The following is a 17,027-nucleotide window of genomic DNA, read 5'->3' as shown; positions in this document are numbered from 1 at the left end:
TTTGCATTACGTATTGTTTTTTTGTGTTATTTCTCACCTTATTAGCTCAGAATGTCCTTTGCATTATTATATACAGCCAGAAATAACTTGGATATTAGAGCGGCGGTAACTCACTGGCATTTCGATCAGAAATATGACTTTCCTGAATTGGATTCTTCGTTCGTTCGTACCCCCCCCCCCCCCCCCCAAGGCAATTCCACTTATCACAGAGACTGCTCCAAGACAGCCGGCGGAGACGAGGTAGTCCGACTCTCACACCACCCACCGCTTCCGAGTATATTGGAATCGTATAGTAACCAAAAAAGTGTTAAACAAATCCAAATATTTTTTTTTATAGTTGAGATTCTTCAAAGTAGCCACCCTTTGCCTTGATGACAGCTTTGCACACCCTTGGCATTCTCTCAACCAGCTTCAAGGAGTAGTCACCTGGAATGCATTTCAATTAACAGGTGTGCCTTGTTAAGTTAATTTGTGAAAATGACTTCCTTCTTAATGCGTTTGAGCCAGTCAGTTGTGGTGTGACAAGGTAGGGTTGGTATACAGAAGATAGCCCTATTTGGTAAAAGACCAAGTCCATATTATGGCAGGAACAGCTCAAATAAGCAAAGAGAAACGACAGTCCATCATTACTTTAAGACATGAAGGTCAATCAATCCGGAACATTTCAAGAACTTTGAAAGTTTCTTCAAGTGCAGTCGCAAAATCCATCAAGCCCTATGATGAAACTGGCTCTCTTGAGGACCGCCACAGGAAATGAAGATCCAGAGTTATGTTGCAGAGGTTCAATTCATTAGTTACCAGCCTCAGAAATTGCAGCCCAAATAAATGCTTCAAGGTTCAAGTAACACACATCTCAACATCAACTGTTCAGAGAAGTCTGCGTGAATCAGGCCTTCATGGTCAATTGCTGCAAAGAAACCACTACTAAAAGAGACTTGCTTGGGCCAAGAAACACGAGCAATGGACATTAGACCGGTGGAAATCTGTCCTTTGGTATGATGAGTCCAAATTTGAGATTTTTGATTCCAACTGCCGTGTTTTTGTGAGACGCAGAGTAGGTGAACCACATGTGTGGTTCCCACCATGAAGCATAGAGGTGTGGGGGTGCTTTGTTGGTGACACTTTCTGTGATTTATTTCGAATTCACACTTAACCAGCATGGCTACCACAGCATTCTGCAGCGATACGCCATCCCATCTGGTTTGCGCTATCATTTGTTTTTCAACAGGACAATGACCCAAAACACACCTCCAGGCTGTGTAAAGGCTATTTGACCAAGAAGGAGAGTGATGGAGTGCTGCATCAGGTGACCTGGCCTCCACAATCACCCGACCTCAACCCAAATTGAGATGATTTAGGATGAGTTGGACCGCAGAGTGAAGGAAAAGCAGCCAACAAGTGCTCAGGATATGTGGAAACTCTTTCAAGACTGTTGGAAAAGCATTCCAGGTGAAGAGAATACCAAGTGTGCAAAGCTGTCATCAAGGCAAAAGGTGGTTACTATGAAGAATCCCCAAAATGTAATATATTTTAATAGTTTAAACACTTTTTGGTTACTACATGATTTCATATGTGTTATTTCATAGTTTTGATGTCTTCACTATTATTCTACATTGTAGAAAATAGTAAAAATAAAGAAAAATCCTTGAATGAGGAGGTGTCAACTTTTGACTGGTACTGTATGTGGCAGGGACTCTAGACAATCGCGGATTATAAAGGGGAAAACCAGCCACATCGCGGACACTGACGTCCTCATCCCAGACAAGCTAAACACCTCCTTTGCCCGCTTCGAAGGAAACACAGTGCCGCCGATGCAGGCCACCACCCCTCTCGTGGATTGTGAGCTCTCGTTCTCTGTGCCGACGTGAGTCGGACATTTAAGCGTGTTAACTCTTGCAAGGCTGAAGGCCTCCCTATTAGGGTTGGGCGGTATCCAGATTTTCATATTGTCATACCGTCCTTCTCTCACCCCAGAATATACGATATTACTGGTTTAGTACACAAGGGGGCGCCAAATAAAGCAAAAAAGGCCATTACCAGAATGCTGACAAAATTAGCACAATTAATAGCGAATTTCCATGGTAGCTGCTAGCTAAATATGCTAATGAGCGTAAACAAAGATAAACAAATTGCAAAGACGGGCAATCCAGCTGATAAAGTTATACATACACTACCGGTCAAAAGTTTTTGAACATCCAGTGGCTATTTCCAAATACCCTGGTATACAACCCAAATCCCTAGCCGCGTCCTCAGAGCATGTGCAGACCAGCTGGCTGGAGTGTTTACGGACATATTCAATCTCTCCCTATACCAGTCTGTTGTCCCCACTTGCTTCAAGATGTCCACCATTGTTCCTGTACCCAAAAAACAAAGGTAACTGAACTAAATTACTATTGCCCCGTAGCATTCACTTCTGTCATGAAGTGCTTTGAGAGGCTAGTTAAGGATCATATCACCTCCACCTTATCCAACACCCTAGACCCACTGCAATTTGCATACCGCCCAAATAGATCCATGGACAACGGCATCGCACTGCCCTATCCTATCTGGACAAGAGGAATTCCTATATAAGAATGCTGTTCATTGACTACAGCTCAGTCTTCAACACCATAGTACCCTCTAAGCTCTGGGCCTTGTGTTGGAACCCCGTCCTGTACAACTGGGTCCTGGACTTCCTGACAGGCCGCCCCATTTGGTGAGGTAGGAAACAACACCTCCACTGTGCTGATCCTCAACACAGGGGCCCCACAAGGGTGCGTACTCATCCCCACTCCCTGTTCACCCATGACTGCGTGGTCATGCACGTCTCCAACTCAATCATCAAATTTGCAGACGACACAACTATGGTAGGCCTGATTACCAACAATGACGAGACAGCCTACAGGGAGGGGGTGAGGGACGTGGTGGAGTGTCCCAGGAAAATAACCTCTCCATCAACAAAACGAAGGAGCTGATTGTGGACTTCAGGAGACAGCAGAGGGAGCACGCCCCCATTCACAACGACGGGCCACAGTGGAGAAGGTGAAAATCTTCAAGTTCTTTGGCATGCACATCACTGACAATCAGAAATGGTCCACCCACACAGACAAGTGTGGTGAAGAAGCCGCGACAGCGCCTCTTCAACCTCAGGAGGCTGAAGAAATGTGGCTTGGCCCCTAAGACCCTCACAAACTTGTACAGATCGAGAGCATCCTGTCGGGCTGTATCACCGCCTGGTACGACAACTGCACCATCCGCAACCGCAGGGCTCTGCAGAGGGTGGTGTGGTCTGCCCAACACATCGCCGGCGGCACACTGCCTGCCCTCTAGGAAATCTACAGCACCCAGTGTCACCGGAAGGCCAAGAAGATCATCAGGGACCTCAGCCACACAAGCCTTGGCCTGTTCACCCCGCTAGGTCAGTACAGGTGCATCAAAGCTGGGACAGAAGCTGTTTTTCAGTCTCTCGATCTCAAAGCCATCAAACTGATAAATAGTCACCACGCCCACAAACCAACTGCTAAATAGGTGTATGCGACCAATAAAATTTGATGTTTGCAGATCTGTAAGCAATTTTAAATCCCTCGGTCTAAATATGTAAATCTAGGCCTCCCGGGTGGCACAGTGGTCTAAGGCACTGCATCGTAGTGCTAGCTGTGCCACCAGAGACTCTGGGTTCGAGCCCAGGCTCTGTCACAGCCAGCCGCGACCGGGAGGCCAATGGGCCGGCGCACAATTGGCCCAGCGTCGTCCGGGTTAGGCAGGGTTTGGCCGGCAGGGATATCCTTGTTTCGTCGCGCACGAGCGTCTCCTGTGGTGTTTCCCCCGAAACATTGGTGCGGCTGGCTTCCGGGTTGGATGTGCGTTGTGTCAAGCAGTGCGGCTTGGTTGGGGTGTGTTTCGGAGGACGCATGGCGCTCGACCTTCGCCTCTCCCGAGTAACTACTACCAATTGGATACTACGAAATTGGGGAGAATCTGTTTGAGCAGAGATGAAATCCCACTTAGTGAAAACCTTCCAGATCTGCAAACATAAGAACGTTGGGGCCAAGGGGAAGGCGTAAAACACGTTTTGAGATGGGGAATGACCCTTGGGTTAACAACCGTGTCTGTTTTCATTCCCTCAGTCGACTATGAAGGCCTGGTGAAGAATCTGTCGGTATGTGAAGCCCCATTGATTTCTGTGTTCATAAGATGAATTGAAAAGTATCTGCTTGCCTTAACTCATGTCAGACAGGCCTCTCCCTCTGCCCCTTCATTGACTCTCCACTCTCCTCTTGCTGTGCATTTTGAAGTGCAGGATCCCTGACCAGCCCATGAGGCCCTACCTGAAAGAGCACCTCCCCAAACGGATGCACTTCGCGAACAACGTGCGCATCGAGAGGGCCCATCTCTACATGAAGCCTGGTTGGCAGGCAGCACTGTATGTCACAATCCAGCTATATATTTTTTTCTGTTTCTCTTTCTCTGAAGTCTATGCCTGATTCTCCCAAATCCCTTACCCCAATATAATGTATTATATCATAATCTATATGAGATGTGTTATGTTTTCTTAAACAGGACATTTAGGGTGATCACAGAACCTTAACTGCACTTTTGACTTGACTCTGGCATTAAGCCAAAGTAACTGTTACTGTTTACTAACCTAAGTAAATAAGTACCCTTTCAAAGTTACTTGACTTAGCCTACTCACGGCTCAATTTAATCAGTACTAATTAGAACTACTTGTGTCCTTCACTTTAAACGTTGTGCCTACATGCACTTTGAAAGTAGTTACAGGTACTTGCAAAATGTCATCCCACTTTATATTTCATTCTTGTTAGGTTCAACTGTCTGTTGCAAAGAGACAATATTCGACAAGACGACTTGGAAACAATGACCCTGACATTTTCAACAGCTGCCACAAATTCTAAGTGATAGCTTATCTTAACAGAATGCGTATTAGCATACCAGAAATTAGATGTGGGCAAAGTGGTTGCCATGGACACATGATTAGTTTTTTTGCCGATGTTTCGGCAGAATTTAGGGATTTCTGAAATAGGAATGGAAAGCTTTTTCCTGTTGATCAGGTTGCCACAACTGAGGATGTGAGAGGCTATTTTAGATTGGTTGGTTTATACAGCTGTCCAATTGATAATCCCTCTATTTGAGTGTTGTATACACACTGTATGGCAGATGTACACAGAGTGTACAGAACACCTGCTATTTCCATGACATACAGTGCCTTGCAAAAGTATTCATCCCCCTTGGCGTTCTTTCCTATTTTGTTTCATTACAACCTGTAATTTAAATAGATTTTTATTTGGAGTTCATGTAATGGACATACACAAAATAGTCCAAATTGGTGAAGTGAAATGAGAAAAAAAAACTTGTTAAAAAAAAAAAAAAAGACGGAAAAGTAGTGCGTGCATATGTATTCACCCCCTTTGCTATGAAGCCCCTAAATAAGATCTGGTGCAACCAATTACCTTCAGAAGTCACAGAATTAGTTAGATTGCACACAGGTGGACTTTATTCAAGTGTCACATGATCTCAGTGTGTGTATATATATATATACACACACAACTGTTCTGAAAGGCCCCAGAGTTTGCAACACCACCAAGCAAGCGGCACCATGAACACCAAGGAGCTCTCCTAACAGGTCAGGGTTGGGTTATAAAAAAAAATATCTGAAACTTTTAACATCCCAAGGAGCACCATTAAATCCATTATTAAAAAATGTAAAGAATATGGCACCACAACAAACTTGCCAAGAGGGGGCCACCCACCAAAACGCACGGACCAGGCACGGAGGGCATTAATCAGAGAGGCAACAAAGAGACCAAAGATAACCCTGAAGGAGCTGCAAAGCTCCACAGCGGAGATTGGAGTATCTGTCCATAGGACCACTTTAAGCCGTACACTCCACAGAGCTGGGATTTACGGAAGAGGGGCCAGAAAAAAAGCTGTTGCTTAAAGAAAAAAAATAAGCACACATGTTTGGTGTTCACCAAAAGGCATGTGGGAGACTCCACAAACATATGGAAGAAGGTACTCTGGTCAGATGAGACTAAAATGGAGCTTTTTGGCCATCAAGGAAAACGCTATGTCTGGCGCAAACCCAACACCTCTCATCAACCTGAGAACACCATCCCCACAGTGAAGCATGGTGGTGGCAGCATCATGTTGTGGGGATGTTTTTCATCGGCAGGGACTGGGAAACTGGTCAGAATTAAAGGAATGATGGATGGTGCTAAATACAGGGAAATTCTTGAGGAAAACCTGTTTCAGTCTTCCAGAGATTTGAGACTGAGATGGAGGTTCACCTTCCAGAAGGACAATGACCCTAAGCATACTGATAAAGCAACACTCGAGTGGTTTAAGGGAAAACATTTAAATGTCTTGGAATGGCCTAGTCAAAGCCCAGACCTCAATCCAATTGAGTATCTGTGGTATGACTTAGATTGCTGTACACGCGGAACCCATCCAACTTGAAGGAGCTGGAGCAGTTTTGCCTTGAAGAATGGGCAAAAATCCCAGTGGCTAGATGTGCCAAGCTTATAGAGACATACCCCAAGAGACCTGCAGCTGTAATTGCTGCATAAGGTGGCTCTACAAAGTATTGACTCTGGGGGGGTGAATAGTTATCCACGCTCAAGTTCTGTTTTTTTTTGTGTTTCACAATAAAAACTATTTTGCATCTTCAAAGTGGTAGGCATGTTATGTAAATCAAATGATACAAACCCCCCCCAAAAAATCGATTTTAATTCCAGGTTGTAAGGCAACAAAATAGGAAAAATGCCAAGGGGGTGAATACTTTCGCAAGCCACTGTAGACTGACCAGGGGAATAAGCTATGATTCTTGCTACCATGTTGTTGTCATGTGTTGCTGCCATGCTATGTTGTCGTCTTAGGTCTCTCTTTATGTTGTGTTGTCTCGTCGTGATGTTTTTTCCCCCTATATTTTGATATAATTTATTTTTAATCCCAGCCCCATCCCCGCAGGAGGCCTTTTGGTAGGCCGCCATTGTAAATAAGAATTTGATCTTAATTGACTTGCCTAGTTAAATAAAATAAAATTATGATTCCTTATTGATGTCACTTGTTAAATCCATTCAATCAGTTAAGATGAAGGGGAGGAGACGGGTTAAAGAAGGATTTTTAAGCCTCGAGATTCAGAGGGTGAATGGCCAAGACAAAATATTTAAGTGCCTTTGAACGGTGTATGGTAGTAGGTGCCAGGCGCACTGGTTTGAGTGTGTCAAGAACTGTAGCGCTACTGGGTTTTTCACACTCAATAGTTTACTGTGTGTATCAAGAATGGTCCACCACCCAAAGGACATCCAGCCAACTTGACACAACTGTGGGAAGCATTGGAGTCAACATGGGCCAGCATCCCTGTGGAACGCTTTCGACACCTTGTAGAGTGCATGCCCCAATGTTTTATTATATTTTGGGGATTTAACCTTTATTTAACTAGGCAAGTCAGTTAAAAATAAATTCTTATTTACAATGACAGCCTAGGAACAGTGGGTTAACTGCCTTGTTCAGGGGCAGAACGACAGATGTTTACCTTGTCAGCTCGGGGATTCGATCTAGCAACCTTTCGGTTACTGGCCTAATGCTCTAACCACTAGGGTACCTGCCGAATTGAGGCTGTTCTGAGGGCAAAAGGGGGTGCAACTCAATATTAAGAAGCTGTTCCTAATGTTTTTTACACTCCGTGTATAACTCTGTGGAGGTGTGATGTCCTTTTCTATGAATGGAATAATGGTTTTTCATCTCTTCCTCCACAGCCAGCCTAAAGAAATCAAGTACTGCAGTGGTGGATTCCACGGCTCGGATAACGTCTTCAAAAACATGCAGGTCAGGGGAGGAGAGAAGGATGCGTGTATGTCAGCGATACAGTGTGAAATTAATGCAGTGAATTGAAAACATTTTTTGTTTTTGCCTTAGTATACACACCTGGTTTAAATCGGCAAAGTTTGTGGATGAGTTGCTCATTTGAATCGGCTGTGTAGTGCTATGGTAAAAACAAAAATCTGTGCCCCTTTGGGTCCCCAGGACCAGGATTAATTAACACTGCACGATCCATGCAATTTTTATTTGGACGTGACAAGGTTCTATGATGAAGTACTACAGAGGTAGCCTAGCCTGGTCCCATATATGTTTGAGCTGTCTTGCCAACTCCTATGGTCATTATCATGCCAAATGTTCCAAACAGATCTGGGACCAGGCTACTACTGAGGAGCCTCAGTTGGTTGAATTATGTCAGAGATTCTTTAGGTTAAATCATGCTATTGTTGCTGAACCCAGAGGGAACATACAGTTGAAGTCGGAAGTTTACATACACTTAGGTTGGAGTCATTAAAACTAGTTTTTCAACTCCCTAAATTTCTTGTTAAAGTTTTGGTAAGTCGGTTAGGACATCTACTTGTGCATGACACAAGTTTACGTACACTAAGTTGACTGTCCCTTTAAACAGCTTGGAAAATTCCAGAAAATGATGTCCTGGCTGTAGAAGCTTCTGATAGGCTAATTGACATAATTTGAGTCAATTGGAGGTGTACCTGTGGATGTATTTCAAGGCCTACCTTCAAACTCAGTGCCTCTTTGCTTGACATCATGAGAAAATCAAAAGAAATCAGCCAAGACCTCAGAAAAAATATTGTAAGTCTGGTTCCAAACGCCTGAAGGTACCACGTTCATCTGTACAAACAAAAGTATAAACACCATGGGAGGACGCAGCCGTCATACCGCTCAGGAAGGAGATGTATTCTGTCTCCTAGAGATGAACGTACTTTGGTGCGAAAAGTGCAAATCAATCCCAGAACAACAGCAAAGGACCTTGTGAAGATGCTGGAGGAAACAGGTACAAAAGTATCTATATCCACAGTAAAACAAGTCCTATATCGACATAACCTGAAAGGCCGCTCAGCAAGGAAGAAGCCACTTAACCAAAACCGCCATAAAAAAGCCAGACTATGGTTTGCAACTGCATATGGGGACAAAGATTGTACTTTTTGGAGAAATGTCCTCTGGTCTGATGAAACAAAAATTGAACAGTTTGGCCATAAAGACCATCGTTATGTTTGGAGGAAAAAGGGGGAGGCCTGCAAGCCGAGGAGCGCCATCCCAACCGTGAAGCACGGGGGTGGCAGCATCATGTTGTGGGGGTGCTTTGCTGCAGGAGGGACTGGTGCACTTCACAAAATAGATGGAATCATGAGGAATGAAAATTGTGGATATATGAAGCAAGATCTCAAGACATTAGTCAGGAAGTTAAAGCTTGGTCTTCCAAATGGACAATGACCCCAAGCATAGTTATGGCAAAATGGCTTAAGGACAACAAAGTCAAGGTATTGGAGTGGCCATCACAAAGCCCTGACCTCAATCCTGTAGAAAATTTGTGGGCAAAACTGGAAAAGTGTGTGCGAGCAAGGAGGCCTACAAACCTGACTCAGTTACACCAGCTCTGTCAGGAGGAATGGGACAAAATTCACCAAACTTATTGTGGGAAGCTTGTGGAAGGCTACCCAAAATGTTTGACCCAAGTTAAACATTTTAAAGGCAATGCTACCAAATACAAATTGAGTGTAACTTCTGACCCACTGAGAATGTGACGAAATAAATAAAATCAGAAATAAATCATTCCCTCTACTATTATTCTGACATTTCACATTCTTAAAATAAAGTGGTGATCCTAACTGACCTAAGACAGGGAATTTTTACTAGGATTAAATGTCAGGAATTGTGAAAACTGAGTTTAAATGTATTTTGGCTAAGGTGTATGTAAACTTCCGACTTCACCTGTATATGCCTTTCTGAAGAGATCAGACCATCTAGTCTCCCCCCAGACTGAGCCTTAGTAAGTCTCTCCCAAAATAAATCAGCTGAAATACCATCACGTAGGCCTGTACCAGTTCACTGTCCTTCCATTCGGGGTGTGTTATTTTCCCATGTTTAGATTTCTCCTACTAGCGAGTCTCTCCCAAAATAAGCCCAATGAAATACCATCACCTATAACAGTACAATGTCCTCCCATTTGGGTTGTGTTGTCGTGCCGGAGACATTTTTATTATGTTAGGTTTTACTCGATTTCTCCCTGGCATCTCCTAGTTCGTTTTTATGATTTGTCTGTGTATGTTTCCAGCCTTAGAAAATCTTTTTCAAAATAAGCCAATACCATCACTTTAAACAGTATGCTTTGTTCCCGTGTGGGTTGTATTGTTCTTCCATGGCTATGTTTACTAGATTGCTCCCTGCCATCTCTGTGTTAGTCTATATATGTTTGATAGGTATGCGTATCTTTCCAGACGTGGTCACGCCTGGAATGTGTTGTCGTTATAATTATCCCTGCGACTTCACTCACTCACTCGGGGAAAAAACAGGTGAATGAGTCAAATTAAAGTCTGTGCTGAAAATATATACACTGCTCAAAAAAATAAAGGGAACACTTAAACAACACAATGTAACTCCAAGTCAATCACACTTCTGTGAAATCAAACTGTCCACTTAGGAAGCAACACTGATTGACAATAAATTTCACATGCTGTTGTGCAAATGGAATAGACAAAAGGTGGAAATTATAGGCAATTAGCAAGACACCCCCAATAAAGGAGTGGTTCTTCAGGTGGTGACCACAGACCACTTCTCAGTTCCTATGCTTCCTGGCTGATGTTTTGGTCACTTTTGAATGCTGGCAGTGCTTTCACTCTAGTGGTAGCATGAGACGGAGTCTACAACCCACACAAGTGGCTCAGGTAGTGCAGCTCATCCAGGATGGCACATCAATGCGAGCTGTGGCAAGAAGGTTTGCTGTGTCTGTCAGCGTAGTGTCCAGAGCATGGAGGCACTACCAGGAGACAGGCCAGTACATCAGGAGACATGGAGGAGGCCGTAGGAGGGCAACAACCCAGCAGCAGGACCGCTACCTCCGCCTTTGTGCAAGGAGGAGCACTGCCAGAGCCCTGCAAAATGACCTCCAGCAGGCCACAAATGTGCATGTGTCTGCTCAAATGGTCAGAACCTTTTAAAGGTTTTATATGGGCTATGATGGGACTGGTTTTTCCTAATCAGCAATGAACCCATTCAAACTGCAGCTACCTTATATTTGTTCATATAAATTATATTTAGACTAGATAAGGAGGGGGATTTCCTCTACCCAGACACATAGACAACAACTGATAGACAATAGAACTCACAGGGTTGAGCTTGCATTATGCATGTTTGCATCATGCAGGCCTATACAACTGTAGGCCTTATAAAACATTTACATACATGTCATCACTTATGTTGATTGATTAATTTTGGATTTAAAAACGTATAGGCAGCCTTGCCAGCCCAATTTTGAATATAAACCAAATTTGATCACATTCACATTTTTTCCTGACACACAAAATGGACTATAAATGACCAATTAGTTACCTTGACCAGACGGACTGGGCGCATAGGCTGTATGCAGCTGCTCTTATTAGTAGTCTACAGTTGATCAGATGGGGAAATTGTCTCGTTTTCATCCCATACAGCATGTCAGATTTCTAATGTTTAGGTATGGCCTAGGCTCTTGCAACATTTGTCATGAGTTTTTGCTTGTGTCTGTCCGGAGTGATTGTGTTATCTTCGCAAAATAAATACCGGAGGAAAGTAGAAAGCCTACTTGAGCGCACGCGAAAAAATGCGCTGCGTCAACCTCTCTCTTTTAATCTAACTTTTAATAGATGATGCGATTGTAGCTATCAAATCATTAGGAATTATTTTCGACATCCCAGAAAAGACAATCAAAAGTTCAATATGTTCAGCAAGTAAGGCATCGTAACGTGCAATTACCTCTGCAAGCTGATTGTAATTGCCCTTGTTGGCGGAACTTTCCCCCTCGCCGTGTCCTCTAAAAGCACGTAATTGCATGCCCAAAAACGGAGTGGCGTTGATAAACCGCTTCAAAACATTGCTGCGTCTTATCACTTTCTTGTTGTGTTGCGCAGTTTAAACCCGCAGACCTTCGTCGTCGATGCAGTTTGAATCGGATGTGGGCATTTATATGCTCCCTTCTTTTGTTCTGCCGTTTGCTTAACGGTCGATGTTCTTCAGGTCACTGTACCTACCTTTCGACCAAGGCGCAGACTTTCCAAAAAGCAGGCAAGGCCAGCAATACAGGCGGCTTGATGAAAGGCTCCCTGTTAACCAGCTATACTTTTGATACCAGTTGGTAATGAACGCCCTCACCTTTTCATCCTTAATGATACTGATCTCAGGCAGAGGTCGACCCTCACTTTTAATTCACACCTTTTCCGTAAACTCCAGAGAATGAAAAGGGTTCTTTAACAAAAAGTTTGCAACATTTTCGGCAACATTGGCCACTCTGGTGGAGAAAACTACACACTTGCGCTGATAGCTAGCTAGCTACTGAAGTTAGCAAGACACATTTGTAAATTTGAATTTGTTCTTAACTGACTTGCCTAGTTAAATAATGGTTAAATAAAATAAACCTTTAAATAATTGCACTAACTGGACACATAAATAAAGAACAATAATATCCCCAAAATGCTCAACTATCACTCTTCACTCTTAATCTCTGTCCAGCAATGTCATCCAGTTTCTCAACAAATAGAACCCCCATAATGCTCTGTGGCACAATCCCAACACAACACATTCACTCGTTCTCTGATCCTAATTCTATGATTGAATGGAAAACATGTCCGTTCATATTGCAAAAGCTTTGATTGGTTGGAGGACGTCCTCCGGAAGTGGTTATAATTACCATGTATGTCTCAAGGGGGTGAGGCCTACGAGCCTCCTAGGTTTTGTATTGAAGTCAATGTTGCCAGAGGAGGACGGAAGCTAGCTCTCCTCCGTCTAAACCATGGTGCTAGCCCAGACAGTGTTGTTGAAGTTACACTGTTTTGCAATGGTCTACTATATTTTAATCAATTATTTGGTGACTTATAAATATATTTAGTATAGACTGAAGGCCGTAATCGCTGCCAAATGTGCTTCAACAAAGTACTTAGTAAATGTTTTTTTATACATTTGCAAACATTAAAAAAAAAAGTTTTTGCTTCATTCGTTGAGAGCCCAACGACAAAAGATACCATGGCCTTTTATAGCAAAGACACACCCCCTTCAGTCTACATGACAAACAACAGATGTATGGAATGGGTCACAAGGTTACTAATAATTCACAGCAAACAGTATCTGCTGTAAATGCTCTCCTCATTGTGTAGAGACTATATTTAGAAAGACTTTAAGGCAATTCAAGCCCTATTGCCCCACTTTTGTTAAATAGGGAAAAAAAATCTTATTTTCATAACATTTGGACTATGTACTTGAGCTTGTGTCCTCAGCAATTCATATTTTTTTTATCCAGAAGGGTGAGTTTCAGACCTTTGTAAAACTATGCAACATTACCAGTTATTGTTTATGGCTCTCATAAATTTAGGCGGAAATAAAAATGTAGCACATGCAAAAGGTTAAATTGTGTTTCTTTGGTTCAGTGTTTTTTTTTTTTCGCTATATACATTACACATGTTTACTCCATGTAAATTATTCTTGTGAAAGTGCATTCATTTTGTTTTTGTATTTTTTTTAGACCATTTTCATCGGTTATGGACCAGGGCTGAAATACAAGACTAACGTTGCACCTTTTGAAAACATTGAAGTCTACAACCTCCTGTGTGGTAAGCCTGTTAGTCAATGGACCGTTTAACATGGGAGCAGGGGGCAATGTCCTGTTGCATAACTAGAAAAGATTAGCCTGGGTGCCAGGCTGTTTCTTCTCTTGCTAACGGAGTGGAACAATATCTAAACATACTGGTAACCAGGCTAAGAAAGGATTGCTTTTCTAAAGTTAAAACATTCCAGCAGCCAATCTGCTTTTACACTCATTATGACGTAATTTCAACAACTTTTATGCAGAACTCAGAGTCCACTTTTCTATTTCTCAACATTGTGATAAGTTTCAAAGAGGATGTACCAGTTCAGCAGGTGTGAGTGCATAGTCCATAGTCCTAACACTGCACCTGCCCTCTGCAAGACACACAGCTGTTATGTACAGTTAGCTTAACTAAGTTAAAGAAAATACCTTTTCAAGTCTAATCTCTTTTTCCTCCTTCTTTCTCTGTCTGCCTGTCAGATTTGTTGGACATTCCCCCTGCTCCTAACAACGGGACCCACGGGAGTCTGAACCACCTGCTGAAGAACCCTCCCCACCTCCCTGTGTACCCAGCTGAGCTCTCCTCTGACTCCACCTGTGAGGCGAGTGGCCCCGCCCCCTCTGACAATCTGGGCTGCAGCTGCAGCGCCCGCACCAAAGCAGCGGTACGACCAGGGAGTACAGTCGGGGGTGGTAATCAAACTCGCATCCTCCCTAATGGAGCAGGGCTGGGATGGGAGGGGTCAGAGGGTCTGTCCTGTCATTAATGCTCCAAATCCTCAGTATGAATCATATTTATCCTCACTTTGTATGATTGATAACCCAGCAGCACTCATTAGAAGGACAGAAGTTGACTAATTGAAACACAGGAGACCCACTAACATGCTGAAAATTCCTGTTTCAGGAGAAGACTATGAATAGGCAACTCATCAAGGCTAATTCCAGTGAGTACACACCGATGTCTATTTTCAATAGCGTAATCATGGATCTATTTTGTCATAGATTTCATTTTTAATCAAGCCCTCCCCTCCCTCAGATTCCGGAGCCAAGGCCCTTCACCTACCATATGGAATCCCTCGGGTTCTCCAGGAGAATGCAGACTACTGCGTCCTTCACCACGCCGACTACGTCAACGGTTACAGCAAAGATATTCTCATGCCCTTATGGGTCGCCTATACAATTAACCCACTGGTGAGACGTTTTTCTTCTTGTGTGAGCGACCCGGTGTTCATACCAAGGTGTGTGTTAGCCTGCTAAACTAAACCCATGGTATTAGCTCCGGGGAGCTAATGCGAGTCTTCAGAATCTTAACAAATGTTTCCCATCATGCGAGCGTAGTTCTGAACCATCTCTGAACCATTACACTTTCTTTTATGTCTAAAGATAGATAGCGTGTCGTGTTGGAGATGCCATTGGCTGTATTTGCTGCTCTCTTGTTAGTGTTTTGGCCAGGACATGAAAGAGGTTGTAAAGCTGTGTGTGAAGTGCTGAGCTGCCGCCCAGACCCTGCTAGCTGGCTGTAGATCTTCTCCACTCGTGCTGGCTTTCACAGCATCTCGTGTTACTCATTATGTGGCGAGAACCTCACCATAAATCAGTACTGAGAGAGCTGGTTTTAACGGAGAGAGGACGTCTCTCTATGGTATATATTTTCCTTTAACTGTCTCAGGCTTTCGCAACATCCTCCTTTTATTCCATTTACTTTCTGTCTAAAAGCTAGTAAAAGGAAGGAAACAACTACATGATGTATGTTTTTATTTTTTAACTAAGCAAGCAGAAAAACACTATCATACGCTGAGTATATAAAACACGAATCCTTAAAAGTCTATTGACACACCATAAGTAGCATAATAAAGAAAATCTCCATAAATCCATCAGTATAAGCTAGAGATATTTTTGCATGGGCTACGTCTCAATCCACTGCATCTGCCAACGTCGGCCTTCCACAAATGTCACGGGACTCTTCTGAAGGTAGACAAACAGAGGGAAGATATAGGACAGACACTTCAAAACCTTATTCCTTAGGATTTGTTTTGACTTGTCTTTTTTGGCATTTATGAATGTGTTATTAAATGCGTTTCCATGGGCGATAGGTATTGTTTTGATACCTAAAAGGTTCCTAAAATTCTAAATCAAATAGCTAAATTATCCATTGTATGACCATCCTAAAACAATTCAATATGTTATCTTAGTACTTTTAGAGGTTTTAAGAACACCTGCTCGTTCCATGGCATAGACTGACCAGGTGAAAGCTATGAACCCTTATTGATGTCACTTGTTAAATCCACTTCAATCCGTGTAGATGAAGGGGAGGAGACAGGTTAAAGAAAGATTTTTAAGACTTTAGACCATAGACATGGATTTTGTATCTGTGCCATTCAGATGGTGAATGGGCCAGACAAAATATTTAAATGCCTTTTAAAATGGGTATGGTATTAGGTGCCAGGCGCACTGGTTTGTGTCAAGAACTGCAACGCTACTGGGTTATTAAAGCTCAACAGTTTCCCATGTATATCAAGAATGGTCCACAACCCAAAGGACATAACCAACATGACACAACTGGGAGAAGCATTGGAGTCGACATGGGGCAGAATCCCTGTGGAATACTTTCGACACCTTGTATAGGGCAAAAAGGCCGTGACGAAAGAAACCAAGTCCACACAACTTGTACATGATCTCAAGAACTGGAATCATTAAGCAGAAATAGTGGCTCTAACACAACCTCTTTCTATGTCTCTCTCTCCCCGTCTCTCCTATCAGAACAATGTCCAGCCACTGAGTCCAGTAGCGGAGGCATGTGTCCGTACAGACGTCCGTGTGGCACCGCTCTCTAGTCAGAACTGTGTCAGATACAGGGATAACCCTGCCCTGTCCTACGGCCTGCTGCATCCACCCAGTAAGTACATAAGGACGTTTTTTGTTTGTTACACCCCTATCACCTCCCCCACACCCTTTGCTAAATGCCTGTACCACATTAGTGTACATGCGTAGCCAGCTGTGCAGCAGCTGCCAATGCTTGATCAGGAATGTCCCATAAAATGTTTAAAGACCAGTTGATAATTAAAATCAATTGAAGTTTTTAAAGTGTCTGTGTTTATCTGTTTATTTAAGTTAGAGATTTTATGTTAATGTTTCTATATGCAGATCTGGGTGCCAATGGAACAGAGGCAGAGTCATTACTTACCAGCAACATGGTGCCCATGTATCCTGCCTTTAAAGGTGAGCAGGTCAGGCTAGCTGGCAAAGAGACAGAAAAGTCTCCAGTGCTATGCAATAGCTCAAACACTCAATAGGGTATTTTTATTTTCTTATGGAGATGAAGCTTCAGGAAATAACTTTCCACATAAGGGATGTATGTATTAGAGGTTGACCGATTTAATTAGGTCCGATTTTCAAGTTTTCATAACAATCGGTAATC

General features: G+C 43.1%; 1 protein-coding gene across 2 annotated transcripts in view; it reads left to right on the top strand.

Moving 5' to 3' along the window:
- LOC139583200 (ectonucleotide pyrophosphatase/phosphodiesterase family member 1-like) overlaps window positions 1-17,027 on the top strand; it is a 67,543-nt gene that overhangs the window by 36,939 nt on the left and 13,577 nt on the right. For both annotated transcript variants that reach the window (XM_071414031.1, XM_071414032.1), the window contains exons 14-22: window positions 4,107-4,138; window positions 4,275-4,402; window positions 7,755-7,824; window positions 13,547-13,634; window positions 14,090-14,274; window positions 14,514-14,553; window positions 14,646-14,800; window positions 16,370-16,505; window positions 16,754-16,828. In XM_071414031.1, coding sequence (XP_071270132.1) covers window positions 4,107-4,138; window positions 4,275-4,402; window positions 7,755-7,824; window positions 13,547-13,634; window positions 14,090-14,274; window positions 14,514-14,553; window positions 14,646-14,800; window positions 16,370-16,505; window positions 16,754-16,828 — 909 coding nt within the window. The remainder of the gene's footprint in view (window positions 1-4,106; window positions 4,139-4,274; window positions 4,403-7,754; window positions 7,825-13,546; window positions 13,635-14,089; window positions 14,275-14,513; window positions 14,554-14,645; window positions 14,801-16,369; window positions 16,506-16,753; window positions 16,829-17,027) is intronic.

The sequence above is a fragment of the Salvelinus alpinus genome, chromosome 8 (assembly GCF_045679555.1).
Source record: "Salvelinus alpinus chromosome 8, SLU_Salpinus.1, whole genome shotgun sequence".
Lineage (NCBI taxonomy): Eukaryota > Metazoa > Chordata > Actinopteri > Salmoniformes > Salmonidae > Salvelinus > Salvelinus alpinus.
This window is presented reverse-complemented; position numbering and strand designations above follow the sequence as displayed.